This window comes from Peromyscus eremicus, chromosome 18 (assembly GCF_949786415.1).
Source record: "Peromyscus eremicus chromosome 18, PerEre_H2_v1, whole genome shotgun sequence".
Lineage (NCBI taxonomy): Eukaryota > Metazoa > Chordata > Mammalia > Rodentia > Cricetidae > Peromyscus > Peromyscus eremicus.
This window is the reverse complement of record NC_081434.1, coordinates 43,947,627-43,966,430: the sequence shown is the minus strand read 5'-3', so window position 1 is coordinate 43,966,430 and position 18,804 is coordinate 43,947,627. Positions and strand designations below refer to the sequence as shown.

At 49.3% G+C, this 18,804-nt stretch overlaps 1 protein-coding gene across 1 annotated transcript in view; it reads left to right on the top strand.

The window, feature by feature from the left end:
• Positions 1 to 18,804, top strand: part of Abtb3 (ankyrin repeat and BTB domain containing 3) — a 271,670-nt gene that overhangs the window by 230,912 nt on the left and 21,954 nt on the right. Inside the window, exons 5-11 of the mRNA XM_059245625.1 lie at positions 7,500 to 7,665; positions 9,759 to 9,848; positions 11,727 to 11,828; positions 13,689 to 13,782; positions 13,893 to 14,028; positions 14,710 to 14,930; positions 16,282 to 16,460. Coding sequence (XP_059101608.1) covers positions 7,500 to 7,665; positions 9,759 to 9,848; positions 11,727 to 11,828; positions 13,689 to 13,782; positions 13,893 to 14,028; positions 14,710 to 14,930; positions 16,282 to 16,460 — 988 coding nt within the window. The remainder of the gene's footprint in view (positions 1 to 7,499; positions 7,666 to 9,758; positions 9,849 to 11,726; positions 11,829 to 13,688; positions 13,783 to 13,892; positions 14,029 to 14,709; positions 14,931 to 16,281; positions 16,461 to 18,804) is intronic.

Below are 18,804 nucleotides of genomic sequence, written 5' to 3'. Positions count from 1 at the left end.
TGCTGAACCGTCCCCAGAACTGTCTCTTCATCCAGCGCTGACTCTGTCTGACCTCCTTCATCACAATTTGCTTGCAAAAATCCTGATGGCACCAGGTGGTAGCCTTCTGGGAGCCGGGCATACCCTCTGGGGCAAGGCTTGCCTCCATTCTTTGATTCCCATGGCATTTGTTAGACACAATGTCTAATTTGAACTTAGAAGACTGTGACTGCAGTGTTCTGTGTACTTGGCATCTGGATCTGCTTCTTCCACAGGGTATTCTCTGCAGTCCCACTTGGCTTCGTGTGGGGGCCAGAGGTCAGCCTCGGGTACTGTCCCTCGGGAGCATTTCCCCTTGTTCTCTGAAACAGAGTCTCTCACTGAGGCTCATCAACCCAGCAAGGTTGGCTGGCTCCAGTTTCCACCCTACTCCCCAGCCCTGGCATCAGTGTGCCACCATGCCAGGCTTTGGATGTGAGTGCTAAGATCCGACTCAGACCCCCGTGCTCTTGCGGCAACCACTTCACCAACTGAGTAGCTAGCTCCCCAGCCCCGTAATTCTGGGTTCTCTGCACGGTGATCTTCTAAGCACCTCCTGAGGGCCACCTCACTGGACCCACGGCCCACATCCTGGAAGGAAGGTGTGACTACAAAGCTCGTGTTACAGAGGAGAAAACCAGACGACAAAACAGTAAAGCCACTGGCCCCGATATCACATAGCCATGAGCGCCAGAGCTGGACCTGCGCCCAGAGAAAGACACAGCAGAATTCAAGCTCAGCACTTCCAAGCCAGCAGGGAAGCTGATCAACGCATAAAGGTGTCTGGACATCGCCAGCTGGCATTTGTCACTCAGGAGGCATTGAGAGGTGAGCAGAATGTGTTAGCTCCTCACCCACATGCACCCTCCTTACAGAAAATAAGAAGTGCATTCTCCTCCCCCCCTCGCACTCAGGCCCTGAAGCCCGAAGTCTCTGGAAAACACCTTTCTGAGGTCACATCTGAAGTGGTGGAAGATACTGCACCAGTCTCTCGGGACTTGGGCACTTGAGAAATCAGAGAAATTGACCACCTCAGTAGCTGACCTCTTACTTAAATTGATGGGGGTTTTTATGGCATCCTTGAAAGCCACTCAAAGGGAAAACCACAAAGTGGGTTACCTGGGGAGGCCCCGGGGGACAAGCTGAATATGTTCCTGCATAAGTAAGTCATGCACAGAGAAAGGCAGACTGACTTGCTCGGGCCACAGGAGCCCTGTCGGTTTGCAGCTGGGAGCTTCTGCAGGGATTCTCCAGGAATGAATGGAGCTGTGGCCCTGTCCCGGGGAATGCTGAAGGGATGGTTTCCCAGAGTTCAGTTCTCCGGCAAACTGGGTTGAATGGGAAGCCATGTAACACACTTCGTTGGAAAATGGGTTTTACCTGCTTTAGTTTGCTTGCTCGACTTGGCACGGAAACCGGAACCACTGTTTGCCCTGTGTCTGCGGGCTGCTCGGTAAACAGGTGCTCCCTGGGGCTGTGCTCAAGAATGAGTGGCGCCAGATGTGCTGGCGCGTGTCTGTAATCCCAGCACTCAAGAAACTAAGAAGGATTGCAAGTTCCAGGCCAGTGTGTGCTTCATCACAAGACCCTGGTGATGGGGCAGGGATGGGGGACACTCTCCAGTGGAGCAAAGAATAGTCTCTTCAATGTGTGGTATTGGGCAAACTGAATATCCACATGCAGAAGAATGGAATTAGACCCTCATCGTGTACTATATACAAAAATTAACTCAGAATGGGCTCAAGACCTAAAACTGTAAAACACAGAGGGAAAACTCCGTGACATTGGTTTGGGTAATAATTTTTGGACATCACTCCAAAAACATAGGCAACAAAATCCAAAGCAGACAAATGGAATCAAATTTCAAAGTCTCTGCACAGTAAAGGAGACAACGGTGAAGAGCCGGCCGACTGAATAGAGCGTGAAAGACACACAGCGTGTGGTGCTCGCACAGAGCAGAACATGTCTGCAAACACGTCAGACATGGAGAGAGCAGCCAGAGTGTGTAATAAACTCAACTCAGTAGCAACAAGGCAAATAACTCAATCTAAAAATGAGCAAAGGACCCGAGGAGACATTTCTCAGAAGAAGACAAAGAAATGGTCAGTAAGTGTATTTATTTTTAAATGCCAACCATCACTACCCATTAGGGAATTTCACATTAAAATGACAATAACATGTCACAATAAAATGATGGAAAATACAATTACACCTGATAGAATAGCCATGGTCAAAAAGAAAAGGGAATCCGTGTGCACTGTTGGTGGGAACGTGTAAATACAGCCATTGTCGAAAACATGGAGCTTCCTCGAATATAAGGCAGAACTATGACAGAATCCAGCAGTCGTACTACTGGACACGTACGGGAAGTCAGTAGTCACAGGGCTAGTTCATACCACCAGGTTAGGTTGAAGCATCATTTACATAATTAAGAATGGAGTCAACCTAACTGTCCATTAGCAGGTGAATGGATAAAGAAAATGTGGGGTGTGTGTGTGTGTGTGTGTGTGTGTGTGTGTGTGTGTGTGTGTAAAACGGAATACTAGTCAGTCTTTCAAAAGGAAGTTCTGTCATCACAGCATAAGTGGACCTGGAGTACACTACAGTTTTTTGTTTGTTTGTTAAGTTTTTGCTCTTTTTTTGTTTGTTTGTTTTTCGAGACAGGGTTTCTCTGTGTGGCTTTGTAGCCTGTCCTGGAACTCTCTTTCTATGCCCAGGCAGGCCTCAAACTCACAGAGATCCACCTGCCTCTGCCTCCCAAGTGCTGGGATTAAAGGCATGTGCCATCACCACCCAGCCTGAAGTACACTGTTAAGAGAGATAAGCTGAGCATAAAAAGACAGATAAATGATGTGTGACCTCACGTACACGTGGAACCTGAAAATGTTGCTCTCCAAGAAGCAGAGAGTGGAGTGTGGTGAGCAAAAGGTAAGGATGTGAGGGTCGAGAGATATGTGTGAGTTGAAGGATACAAATTTTCAATTAGACAGGAGGGAATAAATTCAGGAGATTTGCTATGAAACATGGAGAATATAGTTTATAACCTTGTGTTACATACTTGAAAATCGCTAAGCAAGTAGATTTGGGGCTGCAGACACAGCTCGGGTGGTGGGTTGCTTGTCTAGCATGCATGAGGAGGGGAAAAGAATAGCCCTGAACTGCTCTCACCAGAGACATGCTTAGCATGTAAGGCAACACATTAATTGTCTTGATTTGGCCAGTCTACAGTGTGCAATTATTTCAAAGTATCGTGTTACACATTATAAATGTATAGGTTTAATTTTTAGCAGTCAGTTAAGAAGTATTCATTTTTAAACGAAGATTACAGGGTGGTGCACACCTGTCTCCCTATCAGTTCTTGCTATTTGCATTCAAGTCTGTTTTGCCTACAGCAGAGAACAAGATGATGGGTGTGGTCCTGTCCCTGGGCTTAGACATGCTGGCAGGAAAAAAAAACTAGGAGCTGGCAACGTGACTCAGCGGGTCAGGCACTTGGTAAGAAGGCCGACGGTCTAAACTGGATCTGAGCCTCATATAGGGGAAGGAGAGAACTCACTCCCAAAGTGATTCTCTGAGCTCGACACATGCACTATGTATGTGCACGTGTACATACACACAAGAACGTAAGAGAGAGAAACCCATTAGTCAATTAATTAAATGGCATTTAATGTTTTGTTTTTTTAAAGAAAACTAGTCACTAATTATGAAGATGCTGCCAAGGGGACAAAGGGCCCTGGCCGGGAGATGAGTGTGTAGACAGGAGAAGAGCACACCTCCGTGCAGGTGGTCTGCTGAGAGGCCTCCTCGGCTATGATCAAGCTTACCCTTGGAGGACAAGGAGGAGCCAGTCCTGCAAAGAACCCCAAGGAAGGCTTTCCAAGGGAAAGAAATAGGGACATGGTCCTTGGGTGTGTGCCAAGAGCCAAATTTTATCCTCAATATACTAGAAGGCTTTAGAAGGGACCCAAGAGGACCTGCCTACGCTGACACTCACTCTGACTCTGTGTGAGAGGTGGCATGGGGCAGGGAGAATGGAATCAAGAAGACTGTTGGGCTCCTACACTATTCCACCCTGAGGTGTACGCTGGGACCCATGGAGAGCCATGAGGGTGGGAACGGGGATGGATTTGGGATTCCGGTTCAATGTAACAGCTGTTGGGATGGATGCGGGTGTGAGACCAGATTCCAGTTTCAGCACCTGGGCGAGCAGCAACGTCAATGACTGAGATGGGCAGCTAGGAGGAAGTTCAGAGGGTGGGGACAGAGGTGTTCATACGGTTCCTTTGGAGAAGCTGAATTTAGGGGTCCAACAGTCCAGCCCCAATAGAAGTTAAATGCATGGTATGTTCCAGGGCCCTCTGACCCCCAGCAGGTGGGGGTTAGGTCACCCCTGACACATGCGAGCTTGTCCTTTAGTACCTGTATCTCTGGTAATTCCTTTGCCTCAATCATTGTTGGAGCAGGCTGCACACAGCGCTTAGCTCTGGGGCTCACCATGATGACGGTACAGGTTAACACACAGAAAGAACGTAGATCTCCACAGTAAGTGTTCGGTAAACGTCAGCTTCCTGTAATAACAATTATCATCATTTTAGCTGCAGTAATTTCCCTGCCATCTGTCTCTTTCTAATTAAAATCAAGAACCTCAGGAGCTGGTAAACACTTGTGATGTTCTTAGAATTATCTGTTTACAAGCTTTTGAGTTCTGCGAACCCAGCCTCTGCCTCCCCCCTCTGGAGCTCCTTGGCATGGGGTTTAACACACAGTGGGCACTGGCAATGCCCTCCCAGTCCCGTGGAATGTAGCTTAATTTCAGGGAAAGGGGGAAAAGCACGTATCTGAATGAGGCCAGGAAGTACTGAGGCTATCAGAAGGCTTAGAGACAGACAAGCAAGAAGAAATGACTAGGTGGATTTTCTGTGATGGTGATCACTCATATCTCTGTCCCCAGACAGGCACTCCTTCTTAATGTTTTTATTAGTGTGTATTAATTACACATATTGGGTTTCATCAAGACATTTTCACACATGTATTTATTTTATCATATCCCCACTCTGTCACGGTTTTTGTCTCCCCCCCACTCTTACTGATCCCCCCCTCTTTCCAAATAATCCTCCTGTTTCCATGTTTTCGTGTTTTTAATAACCCAGTAAGTCTTACTAGCATTGTTTACAGGAACATGGGTGCATTACCAGTGGCTACACCACTGGAGAAAACGTGGAAACCATTAACTACATAAAAGTCCTCAGGTGGTGGGGGGTCATCATGAAGCCCTCCTCCCTCCGTGTGAAATGGTGACAGGCTCAGGCTTGTACAGATCTTCAACAGGTGGCCACAGCTACTACAAGTTTAAGAGTTCAACAACCATGCCATGCCACAAAAACAACCTGAAGCACTCCCTGCCCTCCTTCCACATCCCTTCCCCAGGATGGGAGCCACGTGATTTCACAAAGCAGCCTCTTCCAGCATTGATCACATAAGCAGAAGAAACATTGTCCGTGCAACGGATCAAGTCGACTGCCAGAGATTTGCACACACACACACACACACACATGCACACGCACACACGCACACACATGCATATGCACACAAGCACATACACACACACATGCACACACATGCACATACACACACGCACATACACACACACATGCACACACACACACACACACACACACACACGCACATACACACACACACACACACACACACACAGGATCCTGGTACTTTAGAATAACACACAGATGCCACACTTACTCCCCCTGGAAGCCTCTGTGATCTGCACCCTAGGGTCTTGCCCTGTTACTCTGGTGTCACTAGCTTCCTTGGGCAGTTTTGGGGACCATTAGTCCCTGCCACCACACTAAAGGTAGGGGATCCTGAGTTTCTCTACATATTTAGCTCTGCCCTTCTCCAGAAGAGAAAAGAGGAAACCCAGTTAAATTTCTGTCTTCGATAAACAATGGATAAAGCTTTGATATAAAGATGCCCCATGAATATTGATTTAGCGTTTGTAGTTGCCTAATCTGGTAACTCTAGCCAAGTTCAAAGTCCACACACACTGGACCAAGAAGCCATAAAGCACAGTCCCATTCTGTGCCCAAAAGTCTAGGATGCTGATGCCATGTTTGAAGCAAGGCCCTGGGTTCCTCCATCGTCTCTACCACACCTTTTAGCCATAGGGTCTCTGTGGCCTCACCCCACTTCCCTCAGCTCCTGGCACACTTCGCCCAAAGGTTAACGCCCCAGAAACACTGACCTCTGTGGGAGTCTGACATGTCTTATCTGGACCTTTGCTCCCGCTGGCCCTGCACGAAGCACTTGTGTCTCGATCTTCTCCTTCCCCATCACTACAATCACAGCGCAGGGGTCACCTTCCTAGGAAGCCTAAGCTCCCCTAGGGTGTGTGTGGGGTGCAGAGAGGTTTACAGTCCCATAGCATATTTCGCTCAGAAATAATGTCTCTGAACCCGCAATACTTTGTATTAGATACACGGAATTATGGCCTGTGCCCGTCCTGTCCCTCACCAGACTGCGGGCTTCCAGAGCAGGGATGGTGAGTGACACCTAGAGAGAGCAGAGCGTGACCCCAACGGGCACTCCACGAATGCTTAGTGGCCTGACGGAATGATTGTTAGTTCACTGGGAGAAGACAGTATCATCCTTTGCACATGGGCCCGTATCACGGTCTCCCGTCGGTTCCCTCCGCCTTCCCCGTCCTCACCTTTCTCCCTGAACTCGCTTGCTGAAGCACCTTGCCATCTCTCATTTCCTCTGACAAGTGCTCTGGCTCATTCTATTTCGAATGTAGGGACTCCGTCCTGTGTTCCATTCAACTCTCACTTCTTAATGCCGTCAGTCACTGGAATGGACACAGACAGATGCCTGCTCAGAAGTCCACAGCACGGTGTGAGGGGTCAGAAAAGTGAACAAGCAAACAGATGCTGAGCCTGGGAGATGGGTGGCATGGTAGATCCAAAGACTGGCTCTACACACACACATACACACACACACACACACACACACACACACACACACACACACACACACACGGCTCTGGTTCAGATCCAGGCTCTGTCTCTTGCAGATGGAGTGGCCTCAGGAAGGCTCCTTATCCCTGTTTCCTGGAGGTTTAAAGATCCTCATAGGAATTATGCCTTCTACTGTGTGGGAGCTGAGTGAACCAATTCACCTAAGATGTTTAGCAGAGGACCTAACCTATATAAACACTCCATAAATATTTGCATAACGGTTCTTAGCTGAGAACGCTAAGGGCACACAGATGAGGGACCAGACCCAGCTGCAGTGAGGACAGGATTGAGAGCCACCAGGAGGCAGTTGTTTTAAATGGGAGCCTAGAATGGGCAATTTGCAGGAAAAGCAAGGGAGGAACTTGGTGGAGCTTGCTGGGAGGTTTGCACCCAGGGACCAGACCCTGGGAAAAGCGGCTGCACCCATGTGACCATCTCTCCCTCCCTCAGGGCGGACGACTGCTTTTGTGCTTCTCGGAAGCTGGACGCAGTGGCCACTGAAGCCAAGTTCAAGCAGGACCTGGGCTTCCGGATGCTGAACTGCGGACGGACTGACCTGGTGAAGCAGGCAGTGTCTCTGCTGGGGCCCGACGGGATCAACACCATGAGCGAACAGGTACCAATCGGCCCGCACCTCACCTCCTCAGTGCTGGGACTGGGCGGGACACCGGCTCCCTCTGCTGATCACAATAATAATAATAATAATAATAATAATAATAATAATAATGCCCCTCCCCCTTTTTTCCTCTTTTTTAAATGTTTTGGGATTTTTAATCTTATAAAAATATACTTGTCCATCTTTATGGAAATCCCACATGATCATTGCAGCTGAAATAAAAGAGTGAAAAATAGACCTGTTCCGGAAAGGAAATAATGTCATTAGCTTGACCACCGTTTGTACTTAGGACTCTGCAGCCTTTCAGTCTCTACTGGCATGTTGAAGTCAGTTCTCTGCCAGTCTGCTATTGACACAAGACAGAACTGAGCCGTCTGCTGCCCTCTTAGGTTTAAGAGACACCAAAATCAGTCTGGGGACCCTAGGGCATCACCCAGACATGGCAGTACCCAGCAGATCCTGAAGCTGGTACATAAGAGGCACCCACAAGGTGCAGAGGCACCTTGGGAAGGGGGTGGTGTCACAAACAGAGAAAACAGCTGTTCTCAGTGTGAACCCCGAGTGTAGAGTTACAAGGGACAGGGGAGCCTATTTCTCCCACGGACAGCTCTCACAAAGAGTTCCATGAAGAGAATAGATGGGACTATTTAATAACAACTAATCATTTTCTTGAACATCAAGGATCCCTAACACACAATCATAGGAATCTTTTGTTTAAAACCAGGGATTTATTAAATCTTTTTTCAGTGTTTTATATTTCAGATACCTTATGATGTTATTGGATATTCTTTTGTAAGCTGCTTTTAGTATCTGTATAAAATGATTACAGTGTTTATTCATTAACTATCTTTCCAATGTCAGCTATTTAAAGTGTTTATGAATAACGTTGATCTAAACATACTTATACAGATATTTAAAGTGTTTATGAATAATGCTGATCTAAACATACTTATACAAATCTTTGTTCCAATCTCTATTTACTTGGTGAAATGTTTCTTTAAAATGGAAGTGGTGTCTCAAATGCACCAGGCTTTCCTAAGTTCTCAGACTTCATTACTCCCCCCACCCCCACCCCCTCCACCCCCCACCCCCACCCCGGAGCCTGACTAGTCTTTGCACACCCTCTGATTACATATGAATTCCCTGTTAATCTACTTTCCTTTGTTTGCTTTTCATCGCCATTATTACTATTTTCTTGTTTACTTAGAGGAATTTCTTCTCTATTAGGCACAAAGTCCTTTAATGTAACAAATGCATCTCAGTTTGTCATTGACTTTGGAATTTTGCTTATAGTGTTTTCAATTGCAGGGTACCAATGCTAGAATAATCTTCATGCGTGACGTTTTTTCATTGTATTTATGCCTAGAAATGGATCCAAATTTTTGCTAGCTATCTCTAGAAAAACTAAAGGTTATATTGGTGTGAGATAAGGCTGTAGCATGAACATTTTCCCAAATAGCTGCCTTCACAACACTGTTGGTGCAGACCTCTGCCCCCCGCCCCTTCTGTCGATTGTGGTGCTCAGTTTGTGATGAGCAGGAGTCAGCAGGGAAGGCTTTCCTAAAGGCCACCCTGCTTCCGTTGCCTGGTGCTTGTAAAGGGTGCTGTGAGAGCAGATGTCAGTGGGGGCTGCCACACGCTCAAGGTTGTCGTCCAGTTACCCTCGACTCTGGCCCAAGGCCCATATAGAGCAACAAGACACTTTGTCATATTGTGAAGGACTGTATTCATTATAATTAAATAGCTTAGGGATGATATTGCAGGATCCAGAAAGTTCTTGTGAGCCCCGCCCCCTGCCATTGCAATCAGCCTCTTGTTTTAAAGACACACTTAGGTCTGCTGTACCATGAAATTCAGGAAAACCCTCCAACTTAAGCAAAGACAGGTGCTGAAGGGTGATGTCACTGCCCTTCACTCCTCCACTGTCGTTTCCAGAATGTGGAAGGTTGTGACCCTGCGAGTCACAGGGCTCCACATGTGCTCTTCTGTCCTGCCGGGGTCTGAGTGCACCCACCAATAAGACGTTCCATGTGTTTGTCGACTGACCACGGCCACCTTGTAAATGTCTCCATCTCTGGTTTTAACCACCGCAGGGCATGACCCCCTTGATGTACGCCTGCGTCCGTGGGGACGAGGCGATGGTGCAGATGCTGCTGGATGCCGGAGCTGACCTGAATGTGGAGGTGAGGGTGTAGAAGGCTGCAGGCCCTGCCAGCCCAGACTTTCCCTTCCCAGTCACCCTCACACATTACTCCTCAACCCTTTCAGTGACTGCCGCGTGGTGAAATCACCTGGCAGACTGTGTCCCACCTGAGGTCCTAGTCAAAGTCCCAAGTAGCTACCCCTGCAGAAACAATAGCTGTAGCTACAGGAGCTCTGGCTTATGTTGACTGGGCAGCTTCCAGGCCCTGACTCACCCTTTCTGGGATGAGGTAGAAAACTCCCATGTTTCAGCCCTTTCCTGATGCCTGACACATGCTGGCCTGACTCCCTGGGCTGAGATAGGTTCTCACATTCTCTATCCTCCCCCCACCCCCAGGCCCACTGACTCACTTTGTTGGATAAATTGTCTCAAAGCTGCTGGGATACAGTACAGCAGGCTGGAAATTGAAGCTCCCCTCCCTGAAGGCTTTAGACTCTGACAGGCTTAGGTTCAAGTTCTGACCTGCTTTGAAGCTGCAGAAGTGGTGGGACTTATGAGATGGAGAAGAATGATGCACACGTTGTTGGGAGGAATCGATGTCTAGCAGAGGGACCCAGCTGTGGTTTGTACCTCGCAGAGGCACTAGCCACGCTTGAGACTCCAAACCACCCCAAGACTCAAAATAAGTGGATCCTCGCTTTTTTGTTCTTTGCTGCCTGAAGGCCTGCTCAGCCAGCACTTGGCTGCTGCAGATGTCAAGGAGATTGGCATGCGGCAGCCATCAATCAGCAACTCCAGGAAACCTTTTTGCATCAAAATTAGATGCCCTTCAGTGTTGCCCTGTGCTTTTTTTTTTTTGAATTATTGGTGAGTTTTATGTTCATCCGAGGAAAGCAGACAGTAAACATAGCTCTGAATCCAAACCCATTTTGGATCTTAACAAGTTTCAAGTGATATACGAGTTGTCCGCCCTACTGTGGGTCTCCAAGCATCACAGACCCCGTCAAGGTCCTCAGCTAGAGATGTTCTTTGATCGTCCTCTCCAGATCCTCCGATGGGGTTCGCTCAGTGCCTTTGTCTACTGTAAGGACACTCAGACCAAGGTTACATGCCCCAGGAATGCCGGGGAGAACACCGTGAGTGGTGTTAATATCACAAGTCCCCAGTTGTCAGCTTCTGAACCATGACCCAGCTTTGTATACTCAAGGCCTTTCTCCATCCAGAAACTCAGTCTCTCACTACTTCTTGGTATGTTCAGGGCAAGTTTTGTGCCTGTGTTTCCAGTTACAGGAGACTAAGAAGCCAAGGTGATCTGTGAGCGGAGTGGCAGGGACATCCTCTCTCAAATGAATGACTGTCTTCTCTGCTGGGGAAGCAGGAAGCAGACCTACCCTCAGCCGCCCCCTTTGAGGATCTGAAATACAGCTAGCTTGCTAGTGATGTTTCAGGCTACCTCCCTTCCTGCACCACCATCCTCCTCAAGCAGAAAGAGGGAAAGAGAAGAAGGGCAGAGAAGTGGCTCAGAGGAGCCGCTTTTCCAAAGCATCCCTAGGAGTGAGCAAACACTAACGCTCTTCAGGGGGACGGTGAAGACACAGAGCACAGGCTAAAAACCTTTCCCTGCCCCCACTGATAACATCCCCCAAACAGTCCTCCAGCGGCCTGCTTCCAGAAGGCTGCTCCAGCATCTCTTCCAAGACACGCAAGCAAGACCAGCACCCAGTTCCAGTGAGAGGTTGCTTGGAGCCTTCAACAGGGGAAATCACTACCCAGCGTCACCAACATTTCCCAAGGCACCTGCCAGGATGTCTTTTTGGTACTCTCCTAGTCTGTGTGCCTGGCCACAGATAGGCTAGAATCTGCAAGCCTAAATATTGTGAAGGTCACATTTTTAAAAATAACTTCAATTTGTTTATAGGTTGTCAGTACTCCTCATAAATATCCATCCGTCCACCCCGAGACCCGCCATTGGACGGCTCTGACTTTTGCTGTGTTGCATGGACATATTCCTGTAGTTCAGGTATTAACATATTTCCCTATCCACATCTGACCGTGAACTGTGACCTCCTCCATGATGCAAATCGAAATCTCTCCCAGCATGCATATCTCCCTGAGTTATTCATATTGGTTAATTGCAATTCAATGTAGCATATCCCTATTTTATACTGAAATTATCATACTTCAGCATCTATTTGGCCAAGCATTAACCAATATGAAAGCATTGCGTACCCACAGGCAGCCTCACACACAGAGTAACAGACCTGTGGAGTTCTTCCTGGTTGCTCTGAGGTGAGACTTCAGCTGTTATTTTGTGGACTTGCTCCTTTTACTTATCTTAACATGACCGTGAGACTTGGCCGGGGTCAGTACCTGGAGGGACTTTTCCCTCAGGTGTGACCCTAGGGTTCTGTAGATGCCAGTGGTTTCCAACCAGTGGGAAGAAGCATCCAGATCAACGAGGGGGTGTTTGAAAAATGCGCTGGTGTGAGTCTTGACTCTTGAGGATCGGCTCCGGGGGGTCTACGGTAGATTCCGTGTCTTCTGAAACAGCTCTGAATGTGGTGGCATGCCCGTATCTGCGATCCTGGGAGTGTTGTTCTCACTTTTTGTCGCTGTGGTAGACTTGATGTAGCCTCGATCTTAACTTGGTCATTACTTCATCGGAAGAGGGAGCTTGGCATCTGAGTCCAGGACCTCTCCAACCCCACAGTGAGTGCAGAGACAGCGAGAACACACCTCTTTGATGTGGCCCACATATCTGAATTCTGTGCAGCAGAGAGTGGAGTGGCAGGGATGGCTCAGTGGTGTTGGCATTTCACAGGAACCTTTGATGTTTCCTGGCTATGGGAATCCTCATGACAGACCCATAGCGGCGTTTCGGGAGGCTGAGTGTGATGTAGTACCCTTGGTGTTGGCTTCTGCTTATAGAATATCAAACTCAGCCCCATTTTGGCAAAGGGGAATCTAAGAAAGAAGGGAGTTGATAGCATCTGGAGAACAGAGACAGAATCCCTTAATAGACAATGGGATCCTCAGCCATTGGTTCAGGAAAGGGAACAGCTGAAAGCCAGACAGAACCTCCTGCTAGTCAGGCTGCATCCCGGCAGCAGGTGCAGTCTCGGGGATGTGCTCTCAGGCAGCAGGAGGTAGGTAGTAAAGGTGGTGGGTTCTCCCCCATGTTACATGCTGCATGCAACAGCACCTTCACCGAGAGTGGTGAACAGCCACGGACAGCGCCTCCGCCTCCTCTAAAAAGCTCGAGTATCTCAGCAAAGGCACCGAATGAAGGCAGGAGAAGCAAATTTTCTGCAGCTTTTGCTACATACATTACCAGATCTCGCTGGCCAGAGAACTAAATACCTCCCCTGTCCTCAGAGCCATCCAGGGGGGTCTGGGAGGGATTCTCAGCCTGGCTGGCCGAGCATGTTCCTGGGGTCGGTTATAACTCTTGAGCACCTGTTGCTGGAAGGGACCACCTCAGTTGCCCTCTGAGGCTTGTGACACAGACCCAACCATGGAGACTTTCAGCATTTGGATGCTTCTATCTCAGTGCTTCCAGAAACCTTAATATTCCTAAGGACGCCCTGGGGAGCCTGTTAAAATACAGACTAGTTCAGTACGTCCAGGCCGGGGCCAGAGAGGCAGCCCTTCTAGCAAACTGAATAACATGTCCTTGTGCATGGACCCCGCTGTGGGTAGTCTGGGGTCCTAAAAGATGAGAGAGGCTTCTTTTCTGAGGTAAAGCTGCCTCCAGGCAAGTGCACAAGGTCACCGGCCTTGTGGGAGGGGACACTAGTGTCTGACCGATGTCAACCAGTACACTGACGCCTCTCCACGAATCATGCCCTTCCATGTCTCAGTGGCCACTCTTCCCCTGCAGCTCCTCCTGGATGCTGGAGCCAAGGTAGAAGGCTCGGTGGAACACGGCGAGGAGAACTATTCAGAAACTCCCCTCCAGCTCGCCGCCGCTGTTGGTAAGTCACCGGTTGGAACCCAGCCCCGGTGTCTCCGATGTGGCCTTTAATGTACCTGTGACTGGCTTTTGTTTTCTCCTTTTACGAAACCCCCTTCTCTGGGCTTGCAGGGAATTTTGAGCTGGTTAGTTTGCTGTTGGAGCGTGGTGCGGATCCCCTGATAGGAACCATGTACAGGAATGGAATTTCTACAACCCCCCAGGGTGACATGAACTCTTTCAGCCAGGCCGCAGCCCATGGACACAGGTAGGCTAGGATGGGCCAAGGCCACCAGGTCCCAAGTGGTGCTTGTTAAAAATGCAGATTCCCAGGCCTCCCCCAGACCCATTCTCTCTCTGGATGTGGGGCTCAGGGGTTAGTAGAAGTGGGTGGTCCAGGCTCAGGGCCTGAGCAGAGCACCCTCACTCACAGCTTCCTGCTACGAGCAAATTTCCTGCACTGTACGTGCATACAGACTGCCGTGTTCTGTTCGCGCTCAGCCATCTGTAACCACAGAGATACGTGTCACTCTTGGCCAGTATGGGTCAGAGTACATCATGTCAGCTGCCACGGTCTGAGAAGAATTCACATAAAAATGACGGAGTTCTTCTTGTTGGCTCATGTCCTCTCTAGGTTTCTTCCAGAAGCCCTATCAGATTTTATTACACATTGCCCAAAGAGAGCAAATTCACCAGACTAATGCTCAAAAAGGCAGAGTTCCAGAACTTTCTGGGTATTACTCAGCCTCAAGATGTCCCCCGGGAAACATGGCCAGTCCTACCCCACCATCTCCTTCATCCCCAAAGCCTGTCATCCATGAAGCCACCATCCGGGAACTGTCCTCTCATTCCTGGTCCTGAGTGAGCAGCTCCTAACCCTACTGCGCCCCTGCCCCAGCACAGCCACCTCCGTTCTGAGTGTCTTCCTCTCTGGGTTTATGATTGACAGGAATGTGTTCCGCAAACTGCTCGCTCAGCCAGAGAAGGAGAAGAGCGATATCCTGTCCCTGGAGGAGATTCTGGCTGAGGGGACAGACCTGGCAGAAACAGCCCCGCCCCCCTTGTGCGCCAGCCGCAACAGCAAGGCCAAACTGAGGGCCCTGAGGGAGGCCATGTATCACAGCGCTGAGCATGGCTACGTGGATGTCACAATTGATATCAGGAGTATAGGTCAGTCTGGGCACTGTTCACCACTGGACACAGCATGCACACACACACACACACACACACACACACACACACACACACACACACATCAAGGGGTCCCAGGGAGCTTTTCCTTCACTTGTGAGAACATTTCCAGGCCAAGACACCCACACTGTTCCCACAGACAGCAGCACCCTGACTGCCCTGAGGCCCCACCTTGGATCACCTTGTCCCGGTTCCCAAACCCTGGACTTTGAACCAGATATGTAAATCACCTGGGGAGCTTGTCTGAATACAGATTGCCAGGCCCTGCACCCAGAGGCTCTGCTGTCGAGGGTCTGGATGGATAAAGGCTGGAATCTGTATATTTAACAATCACTCCAGGTGGTTCCCAGGGCTTGAGGACTTACTGTACAGAACACCCAACTCCACCGACACAGACAAGTGCCTCCTCACCAGGACTTTTCCTCTGAGCCAACAGGATCCTTTCAGGAGAGCTGCAGCTCTCTCTGCAGTGAGCTAGCCCAGAGCTGTCTCGTTGGTGTGTCTGGTGATCGAGGCTAGCCCAGCTTCGATCTAGTGGCAAGGCTAGCCACTAGATTGCCTGGCAAGGAAGAGACCAGTAAGGCGTGGAAATGGCAGGCTGAGAAACAAATAGAAGCCACTGGATCACTGTTCTGGAGAGGCGACTGTTCTGGCAGGTGGACGGTTTGGTACACAGGAAATGGATGCTGTTACCCCGAGAGTCTGTTTTGCGTGATTAAGTTTAGGGGCTCAGAACGATCTACCTGCTGTTCATTATGAAGCAGGCGAGGCATGGTCTCCCTCCTCACCACTCACTGCATGTTACAGCCGTCATCGGCTAGGAGACCTTGTTAAAGGAAAGAGACACGATGAGGTGCTGCAGGTGGCAGTGTCTCACACAGGGGACCAGCAATGGTCCCCTCCCATTGATTTAGATGTGACAGGGGATGGTCAAGTCTCACCGTTCTCAGCCCTCATCTGAGTATGGTGACGTCATCTAATCCTGAAACTCCCTCTTCCCCTGAGTTTTCCCCTCCCCAGTGAGTAGTAGGAAGACAGTGGACTCCAAGGCATAGATGCATAAGAATGAGTAATTAAAATGTTCTCCACAGTGACTAGTACTGTAAAATGCACCCTCAATAGTCTGAGGAGCACATATAAGCAGCAGAATTTCCCCTTCCGCAAGTCTTGCCTGTGCTCACTGAAGGCTGGTCCCTTGGATTCATAGCTTGGTAACGTCCTGGACAAAGGCCAACTTCCAGATAAAAACATTCCTGTTCCTTGGTTGTTCTCTGCCCTCCCCTCGTCCGCCCTCCCCTCCCACCTGGCCCGATGCCTTTTCCCCATGCAGGTGTCCCGTGGACTCTGCACACGTGGCTGGAGTCACTGCGGATCGCCTTCCAGCAGCACCGCAGGCCTCTCATCCAGTGTTTGCTCAAGGAGTTCAAGACCATTCAGGAAGAAGAGTACACGGAGGAGCTCGTCACCCAAGGCCTGCCCCTGATGTTTGAAATCCTAAAAGCAAGCAAGGTACAAGGGGGTAGGGAGGTGAGGCCATTATGGTTGCAGCGGAGAATGAGGGTGGAGGCTCATAGATCTGGACGGTCCCTTGCTGGGAACGGATGGTCCTTAAACATCCCTACATCACCATTACAGGTGGCGAGTGCGTCTCAGCTGGCTATAGGTACTTGCACAATCACTTGTGGGCCAGCTTTTTGGCTGAGAATTTCCTGTATCCCAAGGCATTTATGCACAAGAGCGGGTTCGGGACCCTTGACTCAGGGAACTTGCTCTCAAGCCAGGGGATGATACTAACACATGTGCTCTAAAAGCATATAAAGCTAGTTTCCCTGGACCAGGCTAAGAAAATGTAAGATTCAAAAGGGGGTAAGGGGGCATCCCCACAGTGCTGGTGCTGACCAGGCCCAAAGGGATGGTGAGAATCAAGCAGGAGGAGGGGAATGGTGCCATCCCTGGACAATACTCTGCTACGGTTTCTGGAAAGCTAAATCTTTTCATGTAGACTGACAGCATGCCCAACATGCAGCCCAAAGGCTGCATACATCCCAGGGTAACTATGAATGAAGCCCAACATATGCGTAGATGATATCCTATCACAGGATCAAAACGTTAGACACCTCTGATGGGAGGGCCAGTCAGAGGAACTTCATTCTGATTCCTTGGGGTTCACCCCTACCAAGGTCTCCATTCCCAGCAAAGGAATGCCACATCTCTGCATCTTTCTAAACATCAGTCTTGCTCTTGGGATATCATGAGATTCATTCCATGAAATCTCTGTAGAGTCATCCATTTGGGAATATCATAAAGACGCTCCAGGCCCTGCCAGGGGTGTGGAGCCCCCTCTGTGTGTTGATGGGAAGTACTGGCTTTGGACAGCCTTGATGAACTTGCTCCCTGACACCCACTGGTGTCAACAGCCAAAGGCCAGGGAACACTGTTAGAAAACACCCCAGCACTGTGACCATGAGAAGCACGAGGGAGGACCAATCTCCCTGAAACGTTCCAGAGAGTTCATACCCTAAGCCACCAGATCACCCAAGTGCATGGGCTCATATTACACAGTGGTTGAGCATATGTACTCTGGAGCCAAATTACAAGGGTTCAAATCCTGGCTCTCCCACTTACTAGCCTTAGGACCCAGTTAAGCTTCTTAAACCGCCCCCCTCTGCCTCAATTTCCCTGTCTGTAAATGAGTTGATAATCACACAGGCCTCTAGGTGGCTGGGAGTGCAAAGCAGTGAAATGCCCAGTGCCCCTCCACTCCTCCCTGACACAACATAGAAGCTTTCTTAGTGGCTTTGAAAAGCCTCACAGAAGGCGCAGGGTCTTCTGCACTTCCCCAAGGCTTTTCTGCAAACACCAGCTCAGGACAACCTCAGACAGCCAGCTGTGAATACCTGGGTCACGGTACCGGCTCCTCTCCTCAGGGTGACATTTGCCTTATGACACTTCTCCCTTTGGTGCCCTGAAATTCACAAAGGGAATTAAGGTGTTTCCCAGACCCATTTGTCTGTGGAAACCTTTCATAACGAACTTCATTATGTCTCAAGACATAAATGAAGTTTTTTTCAAAGCTTAAAATAATATATATATTTAATTTAAAATATATATTTAATTTAGTTACAAGCCAGTCACTAACTTGAGCATATTTAGGGCTTAAATCTTACAGTCTTACAAGCACTTCTGGAGGAACCCTAAATTCATCTCCATTTAACAAACAAGGGGAAATTGAGGCGAGGAGATGGGAACTAACTCGCCCAGTCTCCCCCAACTGCTAAGCAGCTAAGTGACCGTGCTAGAGTGATCACTCTGTCCCAGGGCAGGCTTTGTGGAATACCAGGGTCCACATGGAGCCTGCCAAGTCTCAGGAGAAACTGGCCTATGAACCACAGTGTGTGGGTACCTGTCCTGGGCTAGGCTGATGCGCTGCTCACTGTGAGAGCAAGGGGCATACAGAACTGCCTTCTCTGATGGCAGCCAGCCCACCAGCAACACGGTCCACCTGCCCTCAGAGCATCTCGGAGCCTCGGGGACCACAGCCCCTCTCAACAGCTGTCCTGGTCAGTGCTGTCCCCAAGCCAGCCTCTGTGGCCCCTGCTGGCTGGGTGTGGTGTCCGTGCTACTGAGCGAGCCTTGGTATAGTGGGCCTGAGTGAGTTCAAACAGAGTGGAACCTGCAGGGAACATTTCAGAAGCAAACTCCTCCCTTCCCCCCTCCAACTTAAAATAAATGGATCAAAGGCTTTCACCTGAAATTACCCAGAACCACCTCAGTGAAAGGCACTACTGGGTGCATTCCCAGTGTCTATAGCCAAGTGTTTTCTGACCTGCCTGGTTTTAACTTTTTTCCATGC